An 18,415-nucleotide genomic window follows, 5' to 3' on the forward strand; every position below is an offset into this window, starting at 1 on the left:
ACCGTCTACATGGCAGGTTTGTATGAAAATCTCTGAGGTCAGAGCACGGCGCGGCGCGGCTGCAATTATACATTGATTTATATGGTAAAATCTACACATGGCCAGAACTATGAATAAATCCGAGCCATCATTTCACCAGTTCCGTAGTACCTATTCACTCGCTCACACTTACGTGCAGATGAAACTACCGAATGAAAACTAAAATGCATTTTTCCCAAATTTTCAAATTTATTCGGTTCTTTTGTTGAACATCAAATGACAGGAACAAAAAAAGAGACGGTATTCAGCTTTTTCAGGCGCCTGAAACCCCTTTTTCAAGCCTATATTCTTCTTCTTTGATTACGTCTTACCCTTGGCTTCCGGATCCAATCGAGCAACGGTGCAATCGGTTGAAAAATAACCGGTTCATCAGGAAAACGAAATATGGTCATGCCCACGAGTTTGTTATTCTTTTTCGAAATCATTGGTCCACCAAACGTAGAGGGAGTTCCCATGCTTTCATCTAAAGTGTAACACATCAAATTATTTGCATCAAATGCAGCGCCCAACTTTGATTTGCAAATGGCGCCATCTAAATACTTTGTATCAAAACGTCTCGTTCTCGCCGTTCCATCCAATGTCATATCACCATAGACAGAGACTATTTCAGACGGGTCATTCAATTTGTAATTTTTGTCCACCAAATCGATGCTGCCGACGTTCTCGTTGAACTCCAATCGTTCTTTAAGTGTAATCTTGGCAACGTCAAATGCGAATCCAGACAATGAGTATTTCTCATGAATTTCTATCTGGTCTTTAGTGACTTTAAGTTCTGTCGCATTGCTTGATAGTTTATTTACTATTACATAGACATATGGGGCGCCGAGTACATTATGTGCACAGGTCAAAATCTCGGTTTCCGACAAAATGATTGCATTAAATAGCATTTGATCATCTTCGTCGGCATTGGCATATGAGTCTTCGAAGGCAGTAAGAAATTCTGTAATAGAAAAATATCTCAGGATGTGTATTTATGTTTATGAGCCATGGAAAATCTCCTCTTTTACCATCGAAAGAAAAAAAAATTATAAACACATAATAAATTGATTTAATTCAAATTTCGAATGCACACTTACTTCCCGGTACCACTATATCGGCTATAAATTTAGCTTCGTTAAATGTAAGCGAAGGTGGAAGTGGTTTCACGCTCTGAAATAAAAGCAAAAATACATTTTGTTCGCGTTATTGGAATGCAAATTGGGGCATTGAGATTAGATACCTTTGGATCATGGATAAAATCAAGGAATAATGCAATTGGAAGGAACATTCCGCGGCCACCTGTTGTTCCATTTATACCCACAGCTATGCCCACGATTTTGCCATTTGTTTTTGAAACGATTGGTCCACCCGAATCGCCATGTGTAATAATTTTGCCATCGTTTGTAGCTTCGCCAGTGGTAAAGTACAAAGTCTGAACTGGGTTAAATGTGATGGCCCGTTCGACGTCAGATATATAGTTCGCATCGCAACGCCTCAATATCATTGGTCGATTCAACACGCCATACCCATAGACAGTGACCACTTCTGATGAGTTATTCAATTTGTAATCCTTGTCCACGAGTTTGATACTGCCAACGGTATCGCTGAATTCTAACGGCGTTTTCAATGTAAGTTTGGCAATATCAAATGCACCAACAATTAAATGACTATAATAAGGGTGCCATGCAATGTTCTCTTTTTCGACTTTGATTTTGATTTTTTGATTTTCGTCTGATGCAACTTTCGTACCAGCTACTACAAAGGCATATGGAGCGCCAGCAACACAATGGGCATTCGTGATAATTTCCGTTTTTGACAAAATAAATGCGGTACATGTAGACTGCATTTCTCTATCAGCATCAGTTAAATTGTCTTTGAATGCATACAAATATCCTGTAATGAAATCGTTTCGTCTCAGTACAAACAATATTTTGAAAAAAAAAAATGAACACACACAAAATCGATAGAATATTTGAATAGAAAATTCACACGAAAAAAAGAATAAAAATGATTCTAAAGCTGACTTACTTGCAGGGGTATAGATTCCAGCAACAAACTTTGCCTGTGACATAGTTTCAATCACTTCGCCCTTGAGAAGAGCTTGTGAGAAAAATCCATCTGTTCATTAGAGAAAAGAGTTGAAATTTTAAAATGAAAAATCTCTTGGAATCATTAAAAGTGTGTACGAAAACAAAAATTGTCTTACGTTTTCCTTGAAGTTCCTAGAAAAAAATAAATTTCGTGTTCACTTTCAATTCTACAGAAACATCGCATTTTGTTGGATAAAAATGAAAATGATAATGGAATAGAAAAACTTACCGAAAATGCAACGATAAATAGCACCAAAAACAAACCGTGTAGTAGATTCATTTTAATTTGCCAACGAAACAGAGTTTTAACCTGTTGCACAATGATAATTTGAGAAGAGATACTTTGAATTCGTTTGGTCTCCCCTATGCGGTGGTGCCTCTTTTATACCATTCATCTACCAATAGCTGACACGTGCACTGCAACGTATAATTGATGAATTGTGGTATTTTTCAGTTATGGAATTTACGAATTGAGGTCTACTAACACTATGCAACAAATTTTAAAGAAAAATTTCCCCCAAAAAGAGGAGACTCATTTCCAAGGTTTTTTTGGCCCACTTAATTCAAATCTGATACGGAAAGCAATGAATGTATCTTGAAAACTAGACGTGCCAGGACAAACTAATGCCAGATTCGGATTAAGTGGGCCCAAAAACCTTTGTAAATAAGTTCCCTTCTCTGTAGTTGTTTCTTGTTGTTGCATCGTGTAATCATATTCAGACACCAAATGAAGCTCAATAACCAAATTCTTTTGATGGACACGTAGAGCTGATACAATTTGTGTAAATTGATAGCAAAAAATGGAAAACGTTCGAAAACATTTTAAATTCTTTTGTTCTCCAGCCTGATGATGCTCCTAAAAAGAGTGAAACGTCGCATGATAAACGAATAACCATTTTCGAAGATGGCTTTAGCCCAACACATCACTTTTGTATTTATACAGATGGAATGGAAAAACCGCTGCGCGTGTACACCAAAGGAATTTACATGAACTCCGTTCGCTTGAAAGTGAATCGCGAAATATCTGTGGACTTATAGATTTACATTTTTGATATGTCATTAATATGTTAATAACCAAAATATCGGAAAATTTCTAATAACTCAAACATAACATATTATTAGATTAATAAGATTCTACGATATTATTAACATATTATCTTATTATTAATAAGATCGCCATTTTATTAAAAAGTTAATAAGATCCATCTTATTATTAATAAGATAATCTTATTAAAATCGGATTTTATTAACCAATTTTCAAAAGAAAATTTGAAGTAAAGTTTCATACTAAAAACATATCAAATATCGTCAAACGACGAAATATTGAAGAAAAATGCATCTGAAGATCAAGGATCACAATGAAATTCATCTAATTTAGAACAAATTTAAAAAAAACTTATTTTTTTCGCAAATGACAGGAAGAACAAGATAGCTGAGCTTTGCTTCATCCATTGATTAATTTTACTTTCTTGTCCGTGAAATTCTATATTGGCAGTATTTTTGTCCGTTCGGTAGTGTGCAAAGCACAACGCTGGCGAAGCAATTGCATCGGGCAGAATTTTGCTAAGAAAAAATTTCAACAATATTCGAGAACAATGTACACTAGATAGATTTTCGAAAATGAGTATCTTTTTTTGCTCATCAAATTTAGATTTTGGGGCGGCATTTTGCTTTGCACGCCGCCGTGTCCGTTATATTATCTTTCAAATAGTTCCCGTGTCTCTCCTTCCCTGTGAATCTTTACTCATTCAAATTCAACCCATAAATAATGATGCTTTATCAGTGTTACTGCCAGTATTTGGCAGTGAAAAAATTGAAGTGTGTTCTCATGTAGTGGCATGTATGTTATTGTTCAAATCGAAAGTTGATCAAATTCACCGTTCAAAAAAGACGATTTGAAATATGGATTTTAGAAAGACGACTCAAATCCTTTCTTATGGCGGATATTCTGACCACAAGAGTGTGAACAATTGATACTAAAATTTAAAGAAAAACGGCTAATTTTCTCATTTAAATATTTTTTTTTTTTATTCAATTTAAATTGATTTTCCATTCGCTTAGTGTGTACAATGGACTTATAGCTAAAATATTTGGATTTTGTTTCTGTTTCAAATAGATCTTTGTCTGGGGTCTCATTGGAATTGTTCGCTTCTATTTTTGGCCATTTTTATCTAAATCTAAACAAACGGTGTGCTTGTCTTTTGTAATGAGTGAAAACATCGAGAGTGTTAACACTTGTACAACATTAAAATGAGTTGAAAATTGAGTGGCATCGAATGTCGAAGCACACAGTTGTGTGTGTGTTTGTAAAAGGAGGCTAAGGAATTCATTGAAAATAGATCTGTCTGTTCTGATTACTGCATCAGGATTTCTGTTTAAATCCAAAATGTCGCTAAATGCAAAACACAACTTGGAATAATGTTTTGGTTTTCTCTTTTTCTTTCTCTCTGTGTAGCAAACACACGTTCCATCTAATTGAAGAACCACAGACTGTGTGTTTGTGTGTGAAAATCTGTTGGCGCATTTGTACAATGTCATTTTTCGGTTTTTTCTTTCTTCAATTACTTAACTACAATCAAAACACACGTACATACATACACAGAAATGACTGTTCATGGATAAGAATGTGTTGAATGTGTATTTTAAATGGATGATTTTTCTTTGAATGCGTTGGCGATGAAATGAAAATGCTGTTGTTGTTGATCGCGCTGATCCAAAACTATTGTGGTTGGTTTGAGTGAGGTATTCTGGAGGAGGCAAACTCTGTGTCATTGACTAGTTTCTTTCTTTTCTTCTTAAATGCAAGGGAAGTTCCCCGAAAACACACGAAATGAATATGAAAATGAATGAGATTTCATCGGAATTCCGTTCAATGACTCTAAATCAATAATTTCAATTGAAAATGTATGGATGATAAAGGACTTACAGATTAGTAACTTATTCATGTCAGAGATAAACAACAAAAGATAATACGAAGAAAACATAATGGGTGATGTGTTGTTATTGCACAATCGAATGTGTTTGCACATTCATCGAAAAATGATTTTTTAAAACGAAGGGGAACGAACGAAAAATCGGTTAAAAAATGTCTAAATAAATAAATGCGAATCGTGAAATAAAAATGCAATTCGATGGACGTGGCCTTCTTAAGGTTGGTCTACATTCAAGTTGTTTGTATTGCAGGAGTCGACGTCAAGAGTGCTGTTTGCTTGTCGATGATGCGGTGAATTGTTCACATCATCCACATCAGTCGATGTAGTAGAAGCACGGCCTCGTTTACGTCGCGGTAATATACCTTTTCTCGCCATGAAGAACCTGCAAATTCAAAACATATTCGGTAATTTCCCTTTTTTGTCAGATTTGCTTTAGCTTTTTGAACGATTTTTTGTGATTTTTTTTTATATTTTTTCAGATTTTTACGGTTTTTTTTTTTTGCAGGTTTTCAACTTTTTCTTTCTTCTTTCAATCTTCACACGCAAATCTGCCGTACCTGATTGTTGATATGGGAATTTGGAACATGTCGCTGACGGTTTGAAACGTTTGACCCTTGGAAACATTGTCGGCGGCTTGTCGCAACAGCGATTCGCTTCGTCGAATTCGTCGTCCAGGTTCGCTGATGCCACTGTAATAACTATCGCCAGCAAAACGTTTTGCCGGTGGACTCATCGATCGCCCATAATCCGGATGACTGTCGTCTAAAATCAACGAACCGGCCGCAGATGAAGTGGGTCGTGTCGGTGATTCGCTGGCATATTCACACACAACATTGGCCATTGCATATTCTGTAAGAAGAAGAAAATTCATCCATTAAATCACCACAGAAAATCATCATTGTCAGTCAGTCACAAGCTCTCTTTCTCCTTTCTACCAAGCTCATTTACAATAGACTCTCGTGTTCGGTTCAAATGTCAAAATTAGCATCAATTTTTATTCAAAGTTCAACTTAAAATGTACAATAGTTTAAAATTGGGTAATTCATTTGAATTTCAAACATTTCATTTGGATAGACTTCTGTGCTCTAATGCTATGAACAAATAAATATTGCCACAAAAAACACACGCACACAAAATCGAATTTTGTTGAGACGAACAAAAAGGGTATGGTGTGATTAAAGAAAATTATTCGAAGTTTCTTCTTTTTTTGACTAGACGTTGCTTAGATGGCGTAGTGATACTAATTCGACTATGATATCGCTCTCATTCGCCACTTTTCCACGTACACAAAATTTTAAATAAAAAATCACTTCTATCTTTATACAAAAGTTGGCGCTTCGCTTTCGTTTTTTCAATTTCAAAGAATTTTGGCTGCTGTTTCATTTCTTGTTTAGCTCTTGCTGTTACTTTCACTTAATAATCATTCGTGTCGACCATTTCTGGCGATAATTCGGCCTGTGTTGATGATGATGTTGCGGTTTGTGTTTCATTCAGCTGTTGGCCGGTTTGACGTTTCTTTTCGGCCGCTTTTTTCAATTGATACGGCATCGGGTAGACGGATTTGATGTGCCAACGCTTCATCCAATTTCGCAGTGTTTTCCGCGGAACGCTGTGAATTTGTGATGCTCTGTCGAACCAACGGCAGAAGAGAAACATGCAAAAAAAAAAAAGTCGAAAAAAGACTTGGAATTAGTACGAAGTCAATTGAAGATGAAAAATTACGAATATTTCATTCGGAACTGAGATTTTCGGTTTTTTAACTACAATTTTCCATTTGAAATCGAGATATTCTCATTTTAAATAGTTAATTCATAATCAAAATGGTTGAATCGATATCAAAATGGTCAAATTGTGCAATGTAAAATGAATTTCTCTTTAACAATTTCAAAATTGATCTCGTTCTGTTGAAAAGACGATCAAATCAAAATGGTTGTGATCAAAATTAAAAAAAAAAAAACGGCAAAACTCACCGGTAAATTGATTCGCCGGATTTGACATCCATGAGTGCGGCATAGAGTGCGTCAGTGGTGTATGTACGTGGCTGATTACCGCGTGGGCTACGCAAAACAACGGCACTTCGTAATGGATCTTTGTACTTCAGCAATGCCATGAGTCGATCACTTCGTCTGTCTGCCCGAGTGGCTGTCCTCAGTTCGTCATCATTGTCCATCGATTGATACATATTCGTATAGCCATCGTCTGAGTGATGAGTATTAAATGTTTCGAAATGGTGATCGTTGCCAGTGCTTCGGGATGCCCCATTTGTTGCTTCACGTCTAATCGCACCGAAATTTGGCGAACAAACTATATTCTCACTATCGTCACTGAAGTCCGTCTGATTGATGGTTGACGGCCGCTTTGTTAAACCGGGTTTGGCGATGGTGGAGGAGGTGGCCGCAGTGGTTCGTTTCACAAAAATACTCATCGTATTCCGATTGAATTTCAACGATGTGGGCAATTCGGTTAAATCACAATCAAATTCACGACTGGCCACCTCCTCTTCAACGCGTACTGCGTTCACTTCGCCCGTAAAACTCCAACTCGGACTATAGCACATAGCATTCACATCGTCAACGCAATCATTTTGTGTGATCGTTATCGAATTCGGATCGTCAATATCATCGTCGGCGTCGGCGTCGTCATTATTGTCGACCATAGTATCGTTGCCATTATTCGCGGGAAAAATCTCTGTATCGATTTGTACATTTGAATCGGATCCATTGTGCGCTGTTTCTTTTGAACCATCGCAAACTACAAGTAAATCATTGTCTACGACGATCGCATCATTTTGTTGCATCGTATATTCTGAAATAGAGAAACAGTTTTTTTTGCTATATTTCTGTTCTCTTTTCATTTTTTTTTTTTGTGTGAGTGTGTGTGTGTGTGATGTTGTTGCTGTTCCACACTCGCTGTGGATGATTTTTGTTTTGCAATTTTTTTCTCTCAAATTCCGTTTCTTATTCCCTTGGAATTTGACTTTTAATTGAATTTCCTCGGAATTTTGTTGGAAATTTTTATAATATTTGTTTTTTTCGTTTCAATTTCAATTGTGCTGATGAAAAGATTAGTTTGTGAAAAGATTTTTTCTTGCGATTTTTCTTGGTTCGCGTTCAATGAACGCCGTTTATATTTTTCGCGTGTGCTCTTTCATCAAAATGGTTTGTGAATCACAGACGCGCACTTCGATGGTGACCAATTCAAATTCGAAATTTTGCATCACATCTTGTCTTAATTTAAATTTTGCATAGTTTCTCTCAATTTGGATGGCTTCGCATGTGGCTCGAAATTGTATTGGCTGTTTATAGCTCGAAATGGTTTGGCATCAGAAAACTTTCATTCGACAGTTCATAAACGCATGTGCTTAGATTTTATGTGTGTGTGCTTTCTACCGCTACACGAAATCTACGCATTCTACCTCATTATTTTCTGTCGAATCGACATTCTCATTTGAATTGACGATCGAAATTGTTTCATATTTGAAAAACGAACTTTTTGACTCCTCGTGTGCAAATAAAATGACTAACAGTCACTCAGTTGTATGTAGCTGTATGCAGTGGTACACAACTGAAACTGGTTAAGTGGATTGAAATCAAGTATTTTGTCAAAATGTCCCAAATTAATCTTAGTCAGTCAAACATTTTTCCACACGGGTCATACCTTTCTCCCGCCAAGAAAATATGTTATAGAATTCATTGAATTAAATAAATAAATGAATGGATCATCTGCCTATTTTTTTTTTCATCAATTCACGTTCGCTTTACAATTACAAACTTAAAATCTAATCTCACACCTTTGCAATTTTTAACTAACTTTAAACATATCCAACATATTCAAACACCAGACAGCAGAAACTGACACTTTCTGATAGAGAAATTGAGCTTTTGCAAAGACAGAAAGAATGAAGTCAATACTTTACTCACCTGATTGCTTAGAATTCGAATGTTCGTCGAGATCATCGTCCATGCCATCATCTGCTGCATTTGCATCAGAATCTATGAGAAGAATACCAAGAGCAGTTACATTTTTGGCCAAAAAATTAATTTTTTTAAATAAATCAAAAAATCGTTGAATTTTTAAAGAGAGAAAAATCCGAAAATCTTCAAATTTTCAAAGAAAAAAGTCCAATATCCTTGGAAATAGATTCAAAAAATGATCAAATAAAAAAAACAACAAATAAAACATTTGTCGTCTTTGAAGAATGTTCAAACGAGTCTTCAAACATCTTCAATCAAATAAAAAGAACCAACTGAAAAAGCAACACTAGTGCAAATTTGCATATTTCCTCACCAATTTCCTCGCATTTAATGTTCAGTTCGCTGTTGGATCCGGCCGATTCATGGTCGCTCATCCGTTTGAGCGTTGGTTTGGTCGTGTTTAGCGTGGCATTGCAATGATCTTTGGTCGTTCTATCGCTGGCGTGTGCATTTTTATGGGCGTTTTTATTTTTGACTAGAGTTTCACTTGAGCGATGATTGGTTGTCGATTTGGCGGTGTCGGCGAATGCGGAACGCTGGAAATCGGCGTGTTGTTGCCGAAACGGTTGCTGTGGCTCGTCATCCGATTGATAGTTGGCATTCAGTAGATTTGATGCAAACATTGAGGTGAAATTAAAATTTGGACTACATGTGCTGGACAAAAGGTTTGGATCACGGTCAATTTTCCCATTGGCCACTTCGTTGAGTGAGGATTCGGTGCCGCATAGGCCGCGTATTTGCAGCGTTTCGGCACATTTTAACAATTGTGGAAGGCCCGCCTGTGACACATTCACTTGTCCTTTGTACATAAAATCGACCAACGCATGGATTTCCCATAGTTTTATGTCTTTTGGCAAGATGATGATTGGATGCTTGCAGGGATTTTCACTCAGCAAACTCTCAAAGTAACTGGAACAGGCGGCGAGCACCAAACGATGACAATGCACTTGATGACCATCACATGCCAATGTTACATCCAAAAATTGCTGACCCGCCAATAACTACCATTTTTTGGGCGATATACCACGTTCCATAGAGCAATGAACAGCAGCAATGGGATAGAATGGAAAAATAAGGAGAAAATGTGAGTTTTTTATTACAATTTTTTGAAAAATTCGAAAAAAGGAGAAAAATTCAACGAAAATGATAAAAAGTGTTGAGAAAAATGTTGTTAGAAATTCTCAGATTGGAAAAAAGCTGATTTTCCAATGTTCTGGATAGAAATAAAGGACAAATGCTTCCTTTTTTAAGAAATTTGTTTCATTTTGAATATTTGTCTCACAAAAATTTAGGGAAAAAAACGAAAAAACGAAAAAAATGGAAAAATCTCAAAAGATCCCGACAAATTCGAACAAAACTGAGAAAAATGTGAAAAAAATTTAGTATTTCATTGAATTTTGGAGATAATTGACACTCAAAACTTTATTTTGAACCAGAAATTTGCAATATTTCCTATAAAAATTGGATGTTTAACTAACAATTGACGATAAATTACGCCACAAACTAATTCCAAACAGAAAATAGCAATAATTTCTGATTTAAAGCACCTAATTCCACCTAAAATTCACCAATATTCGATCAAAACTTTCCAAAAAGGTTATGACTTCTTTGATACGATTGTATATCTCGTAATTAATTAACAGCTGTGTCTAACCTGAGGAAATGCGGCGCCCAAGCTACCCAGATGACTGTTCCATCGAACGCAAAATTGTTGTGAAATGCCCGTCATTGTTGTTATGGCCGTACAAAATTAACACACTCAAAATGTCCTTCTATTCGAATTCGGCCATAAAAGCGTTGAAACACGGAAAAATCACCGAAAAAATAAAATCTCGACCAAAAAAGTCGTCTCTATAATAGTCGTGTTCACTTTAGACTCGAATCGGCTGAATTTCCTCTGTATCGTTCAAAAATCGATTGCATAAATTTAGGCGCAGTTAAATTACCTGTTCAATGGAGAAACAAACGCATTTTTTTTTAAATTGACAATGAAATTGAAAAAAAAAATCACTCAAAAAATGGAATTGTCCAAAATCAATGGATAACAGCAGTATTCATTGACGTAATGGATTCGATGCTTCAACCAAAGAGGCTTCACTTATGAGACAAAAGCCAAAGCAATTGATAAAACAATGACAAAAATTCCAATTGGTGTCGTTATCGAAAGAAAAAAGAACTGTTCTTATAAGAATCCCGCACTGCATGCTCTGGAGCCTTGTTCAATTGGAACGGTGACATATGATTCGGTGAGCACAGATCGATTATCGCAATAACAAACATTTCGATGGATGCAAGCAGAGAAAAAAAAACACACATCAATTTATGTCCTCTTTGAATAATTACACTATTGATTGGTTGATGCCATTGTCAAGTGGACACTGGAAAATGTCCCGTTTTAACGTTTTAAATTTTAATTGAACGATTTAATTCCAAAAGTAATCGTAGTAATCGATAAAATGTTTATCTCAAACACTAAAACAATCCAAACGGATTGAAGTTGAAACGAAATTCATTTGGAACGTCCTTAGTGTTCCGTATTTTATGTAATTTAATCCTGACACACAACAAAAGATGACAGACACTAGAATATTGAGAGAATAAAAAAAAAACCTCAATCACTATTCAATAAATAATACTCACACACAACTTGTTTATTTCAGCGAGCGAGAGAGAGAAAGAGAGTTGCACCTCAGAAAAAAACTGAAGCAATGACAATAACCTTACACCAATTAAGAAGTGTACGTCTTTGAATAACAATCAAATGCGATTTGGATAAAGAAATAGAAATTGATATTAACGCCGCGACGCCATTTTCAAATGTTTTTCTTTTATATGTGCAATTGGTATTTGGATTGCTCGCAGAAAACAGACACACACGCACGCATACAGACACAGCAGGCAAGTGAGCGACAACAAACAAAGAGAGACAGAGAGCAGGCAAGCAAGCAGGCAGGCAGGCAAACGAAGAAGAGGCGATTAAGTAATGAGGCAAAGCAACATTGAAAAGGAAACGAATCACTCTATGTATTTGAGCAGCATGTGTACGCGAACGAAGGGAGATCGAAGAAACACAGTGAGCAGAGCAATTGCGACGATGACGACGACGACGACGACGATGACGGCAGTAGTAGCGGCAGCACCGAACAACGAATGGAAGAAGCAAAACACAAAATCACAACGCCTTCGATTCTGATTAGAAACGAGTGCAAGAGATGAGAGAGAGAGAATATGTATTGGAACAACAAAACCGTCAACATATTTGTCCTGTGTGCAATGATACCGACGCCGCGACGTCATTTCATACACACGCACACACACACACACACATACGGATGAAACGAAAGAATAGGGCACAATGTTCGAGACACACGCATACCGACAAGCGCACCCATTCACAAACAGACAATCTCACCGTAGAAGACGAAGGAACACACAAAAAACAACGTCATGACCGTATGCGCATTTGACGTTTTGTTGTTTCGGTCTTGTGTACGTCAGTCAGTCTTTGCATCGCTCGCGCACACACCATCTCATCGTCAAACGACCCATTCGATGCCATTTGCATTCACATTTGATTGTATTAGAGAGGTATGTACAATATGGTCGGTTGGTCGACTCTATGCCCATTCGCTTGTGTGTGTGTGTGTGTGTGTGTGCATATGTTTAGCATTGCAAAGCCAAAAATATTAACCAATATGCTAACCACACACTCTCACATACACATCGTCGTCTCACTCAGTCTTCGATTTGAATATAGAAACCGTCGAGCGCAGCGTACAATGATAATGATGATCGTAGTGTGTCTTTGTTTGTTTCGTTCGATTGTATGAAATATTTATATATACATCATCGATGTGCGCGAGGCATTTCCCAATTGTGAGTGAATCAATGTGAATTGTTTTTGTTGTTTGTCGCTGATGTTTTTGGTTTGAGACTGCAACACGCCGAAAATAGACACTGAATTTTCTCAATTGCTGCTCACGACAAACGGTGCTTCAGAATGGTAAGAGATTTGGTTAAAATATTCGTGAATTAATTTTGAATCCGTTTTTTAAATCAATGGGTTTTTTTTTCTCCCGCTGTTTGGGCTAATTCAATTTGTGTATATAGTTATAATCTGGAAATATAGGCGTGTATAAGTGTCTCATCGATATCGGTATTTGGAGACACATCCGTTGAACGACAAGAAAATCAATCAAACTCAATTGAGGAAATGGCAACTCAAATGCAACAAAAAGTTAAAGAATATTTCGGCTCGTTGAATCCACTGGCCGAGAAGATAAGTAGTGACATTACGGATATCGTCGATGCATACTCCAACCTTTGGACTAGCTTCAGCAATGACGAACAAAATGAATTAGTGGATGTGACACTGATTAAACCGAACCTGATTCTGAAGTATGTGGACGATATGAAGAATGAACGGAATTTGAAGAAACGTCGCTCGTCGGCAATGCTCAGCAAAGATGATGCTACAATCATTACGGACACTGACAGTAATAATGATCGTCTGTCACTCTCTTCGTCCAATTCGACGTCGTATCGATCCAACGATTTTAGCCACATTTATCTGTACAATGGCAAAGATTTATGCACATACAGCCAAATGATTACGGCATTACGGTATAATCAGGATGATTTGTGTGGCATTTATCGAGACGAACACTCCGAACCATTCAATCAGAAAACAAAGAGCCAAATGAATTTGAATTTTGGCAATACGGCCGATGCGAATGCCAAACTTGTACGTGCTCAGAAGAAATTCCCAGAAATTAAACTACCGTTTGTTAATGGGCTGGATGCCATTGATGGAGTCATTAAGAAAAACGCCGGTGGCGCCGGCATCGATCATGTGCCTGAACTTCGAGCCAAATTAGCTAGTCTCAACACAAACAATACACTTGAACACGGTCAAGATGGAAGCGTGGTGTAAGTGGGTTTTTTTTGTGTGAATTTTCGGCACTTTTTTGATTTAATGATTATTTCGTTGAATTTTTGTACTAGTCCAGACAATTAAGGCTTTGTAGACCAAAGTCTTTGGAATTTTTCAACGAAAAATCTTCTTTTTACTATTTTGTTCATTTTTGCATATTTTTTTTTCGAAATTTCATTCATTTTTTTATTAACTTCATCGATTCGTTTTATTGAATTTATTTAGAATTTTCGTTCAATTCTTGATTTGTTTAGAGTTTTCTTTGGAAAAATTGTCAAAATTTCATCCTAAACATAATTTAATTCCCCCTCTTTTCACTCTACAGGCGAAAGAGTTTCATGACCCGATTGTTTAGCGGTAAAAGCAGTACGATGCCTGTGAGTGTTCCTAGTCTAAAATCGAAAGTGCCGCTTGATTCATTGTCAGGCATTAATTTGGGCATTGAATCGGCAAAAAATTTCGATTCAATGTCAACGAAGAGTGCTGGCTCATCCAAACCGGACGAAATCACTGATATGAGTCGACTCATCAGCCGCAACAACAATGACGATGATGATGATGATTTAAACGATATTCTAAACCAATCGGCCGATTACGACTTTTTGAACAATTGGTAAAATACATACACAGTTCCATTTTATGAACACTAGAAACACGAAATTCACGGAATTTCATATCACACATACACCGAGTGTATGGAACACACACATTGGAAGAGTTTCACTCTCGAACTACTGTCGAGATTTATTTTCTAAGCAAATAACATATTACCAAAACAAATGGGCCACCACAAAATGGTGTTTTGAAATACGGAAATTCCAAAGACCATTCTAAGTAAACACAATAAATGTGCAAAGCGATTTTCGAAAACAAACAACAATAAATAATTACGTTTGTACGTGAAATTTTGTATTTTTTACAAAAAAAAAACATAAGTCATTTATTATCGAAATAAAGAAATATACACCCGATTATTATGAAACATTTACGATGGATTGCAATGCGTGTTTTTTATAACGCTTTTTATAGGCATTTTAAGGCTTAAATTGGGTCAATGCTTTGAAGATTCGTTTCGGGAAGAAATTCAATTTCTGAAGCTGTCTTTTTTTCTCTGTTTTCTCCTTTTTCAGATTTTTTTTTTTTGCTCCTGAATTGGTTCTCTCAAACATAAATCTCACGAAATTTCTTTTGAAGTATACATTTATTACGAAAGTTTAACCTACTTTTCTACTAGTTCATACTTTTTCAGACTGTTCAACTCGTAATCATTACGAGATAAAACGTCAAGTCGAACTCATTTTATGGATGGTTTCTCATGTTTTTATGTTAAGTTCAAAATGTCACAAAATTTCAGACTGAACGCGAATGGTTTTCCATGTAATGACCAAAGACTAGATCTCGTCTCTCATTTTACCTTATTTTGAGCAATGATTTTTTTATTTTTCGTCATGGTACATCTTTTACATGCATACCGCTATTACTCACCCCTTTTTCATCCATTCGTTGAAGGAATTTCCTGAACTTCCTTTATTATTCGAATCGTGGAGCTTCTTCACCAATGAAAATGTATGTAAGTATATGAATTCGAAACAGAAAGGTCCTCAATTGGTAAAAACAGGTGCTTGTACTGAATTCAGTTTTCACTCAGAATAGTTAAATTCCCTGGTTTGAACATTCCGTCCTGTAAATCGGTCGTTACCATGCAGAATAATAATAAAAATGCTAAAACATCAGCTAAAAATCAAGGTCTCTCTTTTTTCAATAAAAACAACGGTTGCGAGATTTTTTTTTTAGATTTTTTTTTTCTTCATTTTTTCATTTGCTGCGTATAACAAAAAATCAATAATATTTTTTAATAATTTTATAATATCGAATTACACCAAAATATGCACATTTTTATCCATATATCATACATATGTATAGTTGGTTGTGTGTATTTTTTTTTTTTTTTTAATATTTTGCATTCATCGTACAATTGTATGCGATGTGGCGATAAAATGCAATGAGCTTCATCTTCAAAATCATGTTCATTTTCATTCAAAATATGTCCATATTAAAATCTCGGCCAAAAAAAAAAAATCCAAAACCGACCAACGTTTTGTGGCAAATGTCCTATTGTGAACTGGTTGAGCATTTGCTTGTTTTGGGTTAATTCATTTGTTTTTTTTTTTTGGCATTGCAAAAACGAAAGAAAAAAAAATATATACGAAATTCCATCAGCTCGTTGAATTTTACACGCCGCATGCATGTATTTACATGTCCATCCTTTCATTTTTGTCTTGTGTGTTTTTTTTTTGTTTCATTTTTCTTTGTTGTGAATTTTTTTTTTTTGTATTTTTTTTTTTCTTTCAGTATTACATTATCTAGTCAATAGTATGATGTTGATTCCATTTATTCGGAGTTTACAAATGTTTTCTTCTTCTTTATCATTTCATGTATATGCAAATTGATTACCAAAAAAAAAAAACGAACAAAAGAATGGAAAAAATTCCTCCCACTTCGTCTAATAATAATTATAAATATTTGCGAGTTTCGTCGACTTGTGTGTCTCTCTGTGTGTTCTTTGTTTTTCTTTCTCTTTTAGTTCATTTCGTCCTTCTTAAAAAAAATTTATAGCTTTCGGTTGAGTTTTCTTTTATTCTCCTATTTTCTTTCAAGTTTCTCTTTTGTGTGTGTGTTTCAAAAATGAAGAAAAAATTTTGCTGGCATTTTTCTCTCTTTTTCTCCTGCCTCTCTCGATTCGTGTTTGTATATTGTACAAATAAAGTCTTGACAATTCTTTATAAGTGGTGTAAGTGTGTTCTTGTCGTTTGAGCCGGCTCATCTAATTTCAAATACAACAAATCGCTCTCGCTAAGTCTATTCAATTGGTTTTTTTTTCCTCTTGACGTTTTGTTTTGTGTTAAATTTTAAGGAAAATTCACTATTTTATATGTATGCTTAGGTGTATCAGATATTTGTTTTAGTGGTCACAATATTGGTGATTTGGTTTGCCCGAACATCGTCGTCGTCGGTGCGACGCGCAGTCGGAGTTTTGGTCGATTGAAGTAGATTTCCCAAAATGAAACATTTCATTCACATTCACACCAACGTGGTAGCGTGTACTCAACCAATGGTGTGCGTGAAGAAAAATTCTTTCACACATGAATCATGTGCGGAACGAGTAAAAAAAATATAAACAGAAACCATATTTTGGTTATGTGGCCGTGGGAACATCTAATTCGCAATGTAACAAACTATAAATTGGCATTAAAGGGGAAATACAGAGAAAAATAATTGGCAAAAAATCGCTTCCAAATTATTCTGAACAATTTTAACCATTTTGGGTGTCGGATGTTGGAAATCGAAATTTTTGGATGAAAAAATCGAAATTTAGGCTCAAAAATCAGATGTTTTGGGTCAATAATTGAAAAATGAAATTTTTGGCTTTTTTTTACGAACATTCAAAGCACACATTTGATCAAAATGCAGCTTCAAATGTTCTAAAAAACTGAAAATTCCAATTCGGAACACGTAAATTCCCATTTCCATACATTTAAATATCAAATTCGGAAAAAAGTTAAATTTTAAGCTGTCGAAAACATCTACTTGAGTAAAAAAAAATTATAAATCGGATCAGGATGAAATAACATTTACTCATCGAAAGAGGAAAAAACCAAAAAAAGAAAGAAAAAAAACAAATATTTACAAGAATAAAAAAATGAACTTTCAATTCTGGTCTCTTTCTCTGTAATAATGATTCTACTATTTTCTTCATTAAACAACAATGGCATAGAAACGATGAGCAAAAATAAAAAATATTAAAGAAACAATACTGAGACAAAAAAAAAAAACAGATGGTAATTTATCTAGTTGCGTATGAACGAGAAAAAGAAAAATTAATTGTTTTAATTATGAAGGCAATGATGGGTTGGCAACTGGTAAAAAATCAGCTAGTTTTTTTTTTCTTTTTTTCTTGTTGTTCTCTTCACTTGTGATATAAATATATCGGAAACCATTAAATCGTAACACGGATCCAGTTCATCGCTGGACTACTATTTCATTGTCGTTACTAATCCTAATTGTTGTTTTCTTCTTTCTATTTAGCAAGTGAAAATAGTGTGCATGAAGGGCGGTTTTTTGGCGGAGGGGTGGGCTGGTGTGTGTTTGTGTGGCTTTTGTGAAAAAACAAATTCGGTTGTTTCGTGTGTTCATATTTAAATTTACTATCTACAAGAGCAGGAAATATCTATTGTGTTTTGTCTCAGGCTCTTAGGCTGTGGCAATTAATTGAAATTGAATGGCTGCTTACAGGGTATAACGACGAAACATACCGGACAGAATGTATGGGAAAATAGGAACGAATGATCGAGATTAAGATGTTTTATACACACATTCCAAAAAAGAAATCGGAATTTTTCTTCTTTTTTTCTGCGGATTTTTTTCCTGGAGGAAAAAATCCTACCACCATTTGTTGCATCTGTTTTT

The 18,415-nt window shown here is 35.6% G+C and overlaps 3 protein-coding genes across 4 annotated transcripts; 1 reads left to right on the plus strand and 2 right to left on the minus strand.

Moving 5' to 3' along the window:
* Positions 1-226: 226 nt before the first annotated feature.
* On the minus strand, positions 227-3,335 carry LOC129575857 (uncharacterized). Its single transcript, XM_055460002.1, has 4 exons — positions 2,047-3,335; positions 1,259-1,911; positions 1,116-1,188; positions 227-979 (listed from the first exon to the last, which is right to left on the minus strand). Exons 1-4 carry the CDS (start codon positions 2,087-2,089, stop codon positions 321-323), a joined length of 1,428 nt encoding a protein of 475 aa, XP_055315977.1. The 5' UTR covers positions 2,090-3,335; the 3' UTR covers positions 227-320.
* A 2,668-nt stretch (positions 3,336-6,003) lies between these two features.
* LOC129576050 (sex determination protein fruitless-like) lies at positions 6,004-11,997 on the minus strand. Of its 2 annotated transcripts, none has more exons than XM_055460471.1 (6): positions 11,656-11,997; positions 10,670-10,961; positions 9,329-10,016; positions 8,962-9,033; positions 7,012-7,846; positions 6,004-6,668 (listed from the first exon to the last, which is right to left on the minus strand). In XM_055460471.1, the coding sequence occupies exons 2-6, from the start codon at positions 10,742-10,744 to the stop codon at positions 6,455-6,457; spliced, it is 1,884 nt and encodes a 627-aa protein (XP_055316446.1). In that variant the 5' UTR covers positions 10,745-10,961; positions 11,656-11,997; the 3' UTR covers positions 6,004-6,454. The 2 variants fall into 2 exon arrangements, with proteins under 2 accessions (XP_055316446.1, XP_055316447.1); XM_055460472.1 differs by lacking the exon at positions 11,656-11,997 and adding an exon at positions 11,359-11,639.
* A 772-nt stretch (positions 11,998-12,769) lies between these two features.
* On the plus strand, positions 12,770-14,941 carry LOC129576056 (uncharacterized). Its single transcript, XM_055460514.1, has 3 exons — positions 12,770-13,018; positions 13,126-13,944; positions 14,274-14,941. The coding sequence occupies exons 2-3, from the start codon at positions 13,229-13,231 to the stop codon at positions 14,563-14,565; spliced, it is 1,008 nt and encodes a 335-aa protein (XP_055316489.1). The 5' UTR covers positions 12,770-13,018; positions 13,126-13,228; the 3' UTR covers positions 14,566-14,941.
* The last annotated feature ends 3,474 nt before the right edge of the window (positions 14,942-18,415 follow it).

The sequence above is a fragment of the Sitodiplosis mosellana genome, unplaced genomic scaffold (assembly GCF_009176505.1).
Source record: "Sitodiplosis mosellana isolate CC-2019 unplaced genomic scaffold, AAFC_SMos_1.0 Smas_scaffold_6170, whole genome shotgun sequence".
NCBI lineage: Eukaryota > Metazoa > Arthropoda > Insecta > Diptera > Cecidomyiidae > Sitodiplosis > Sitodiplosis mosellana.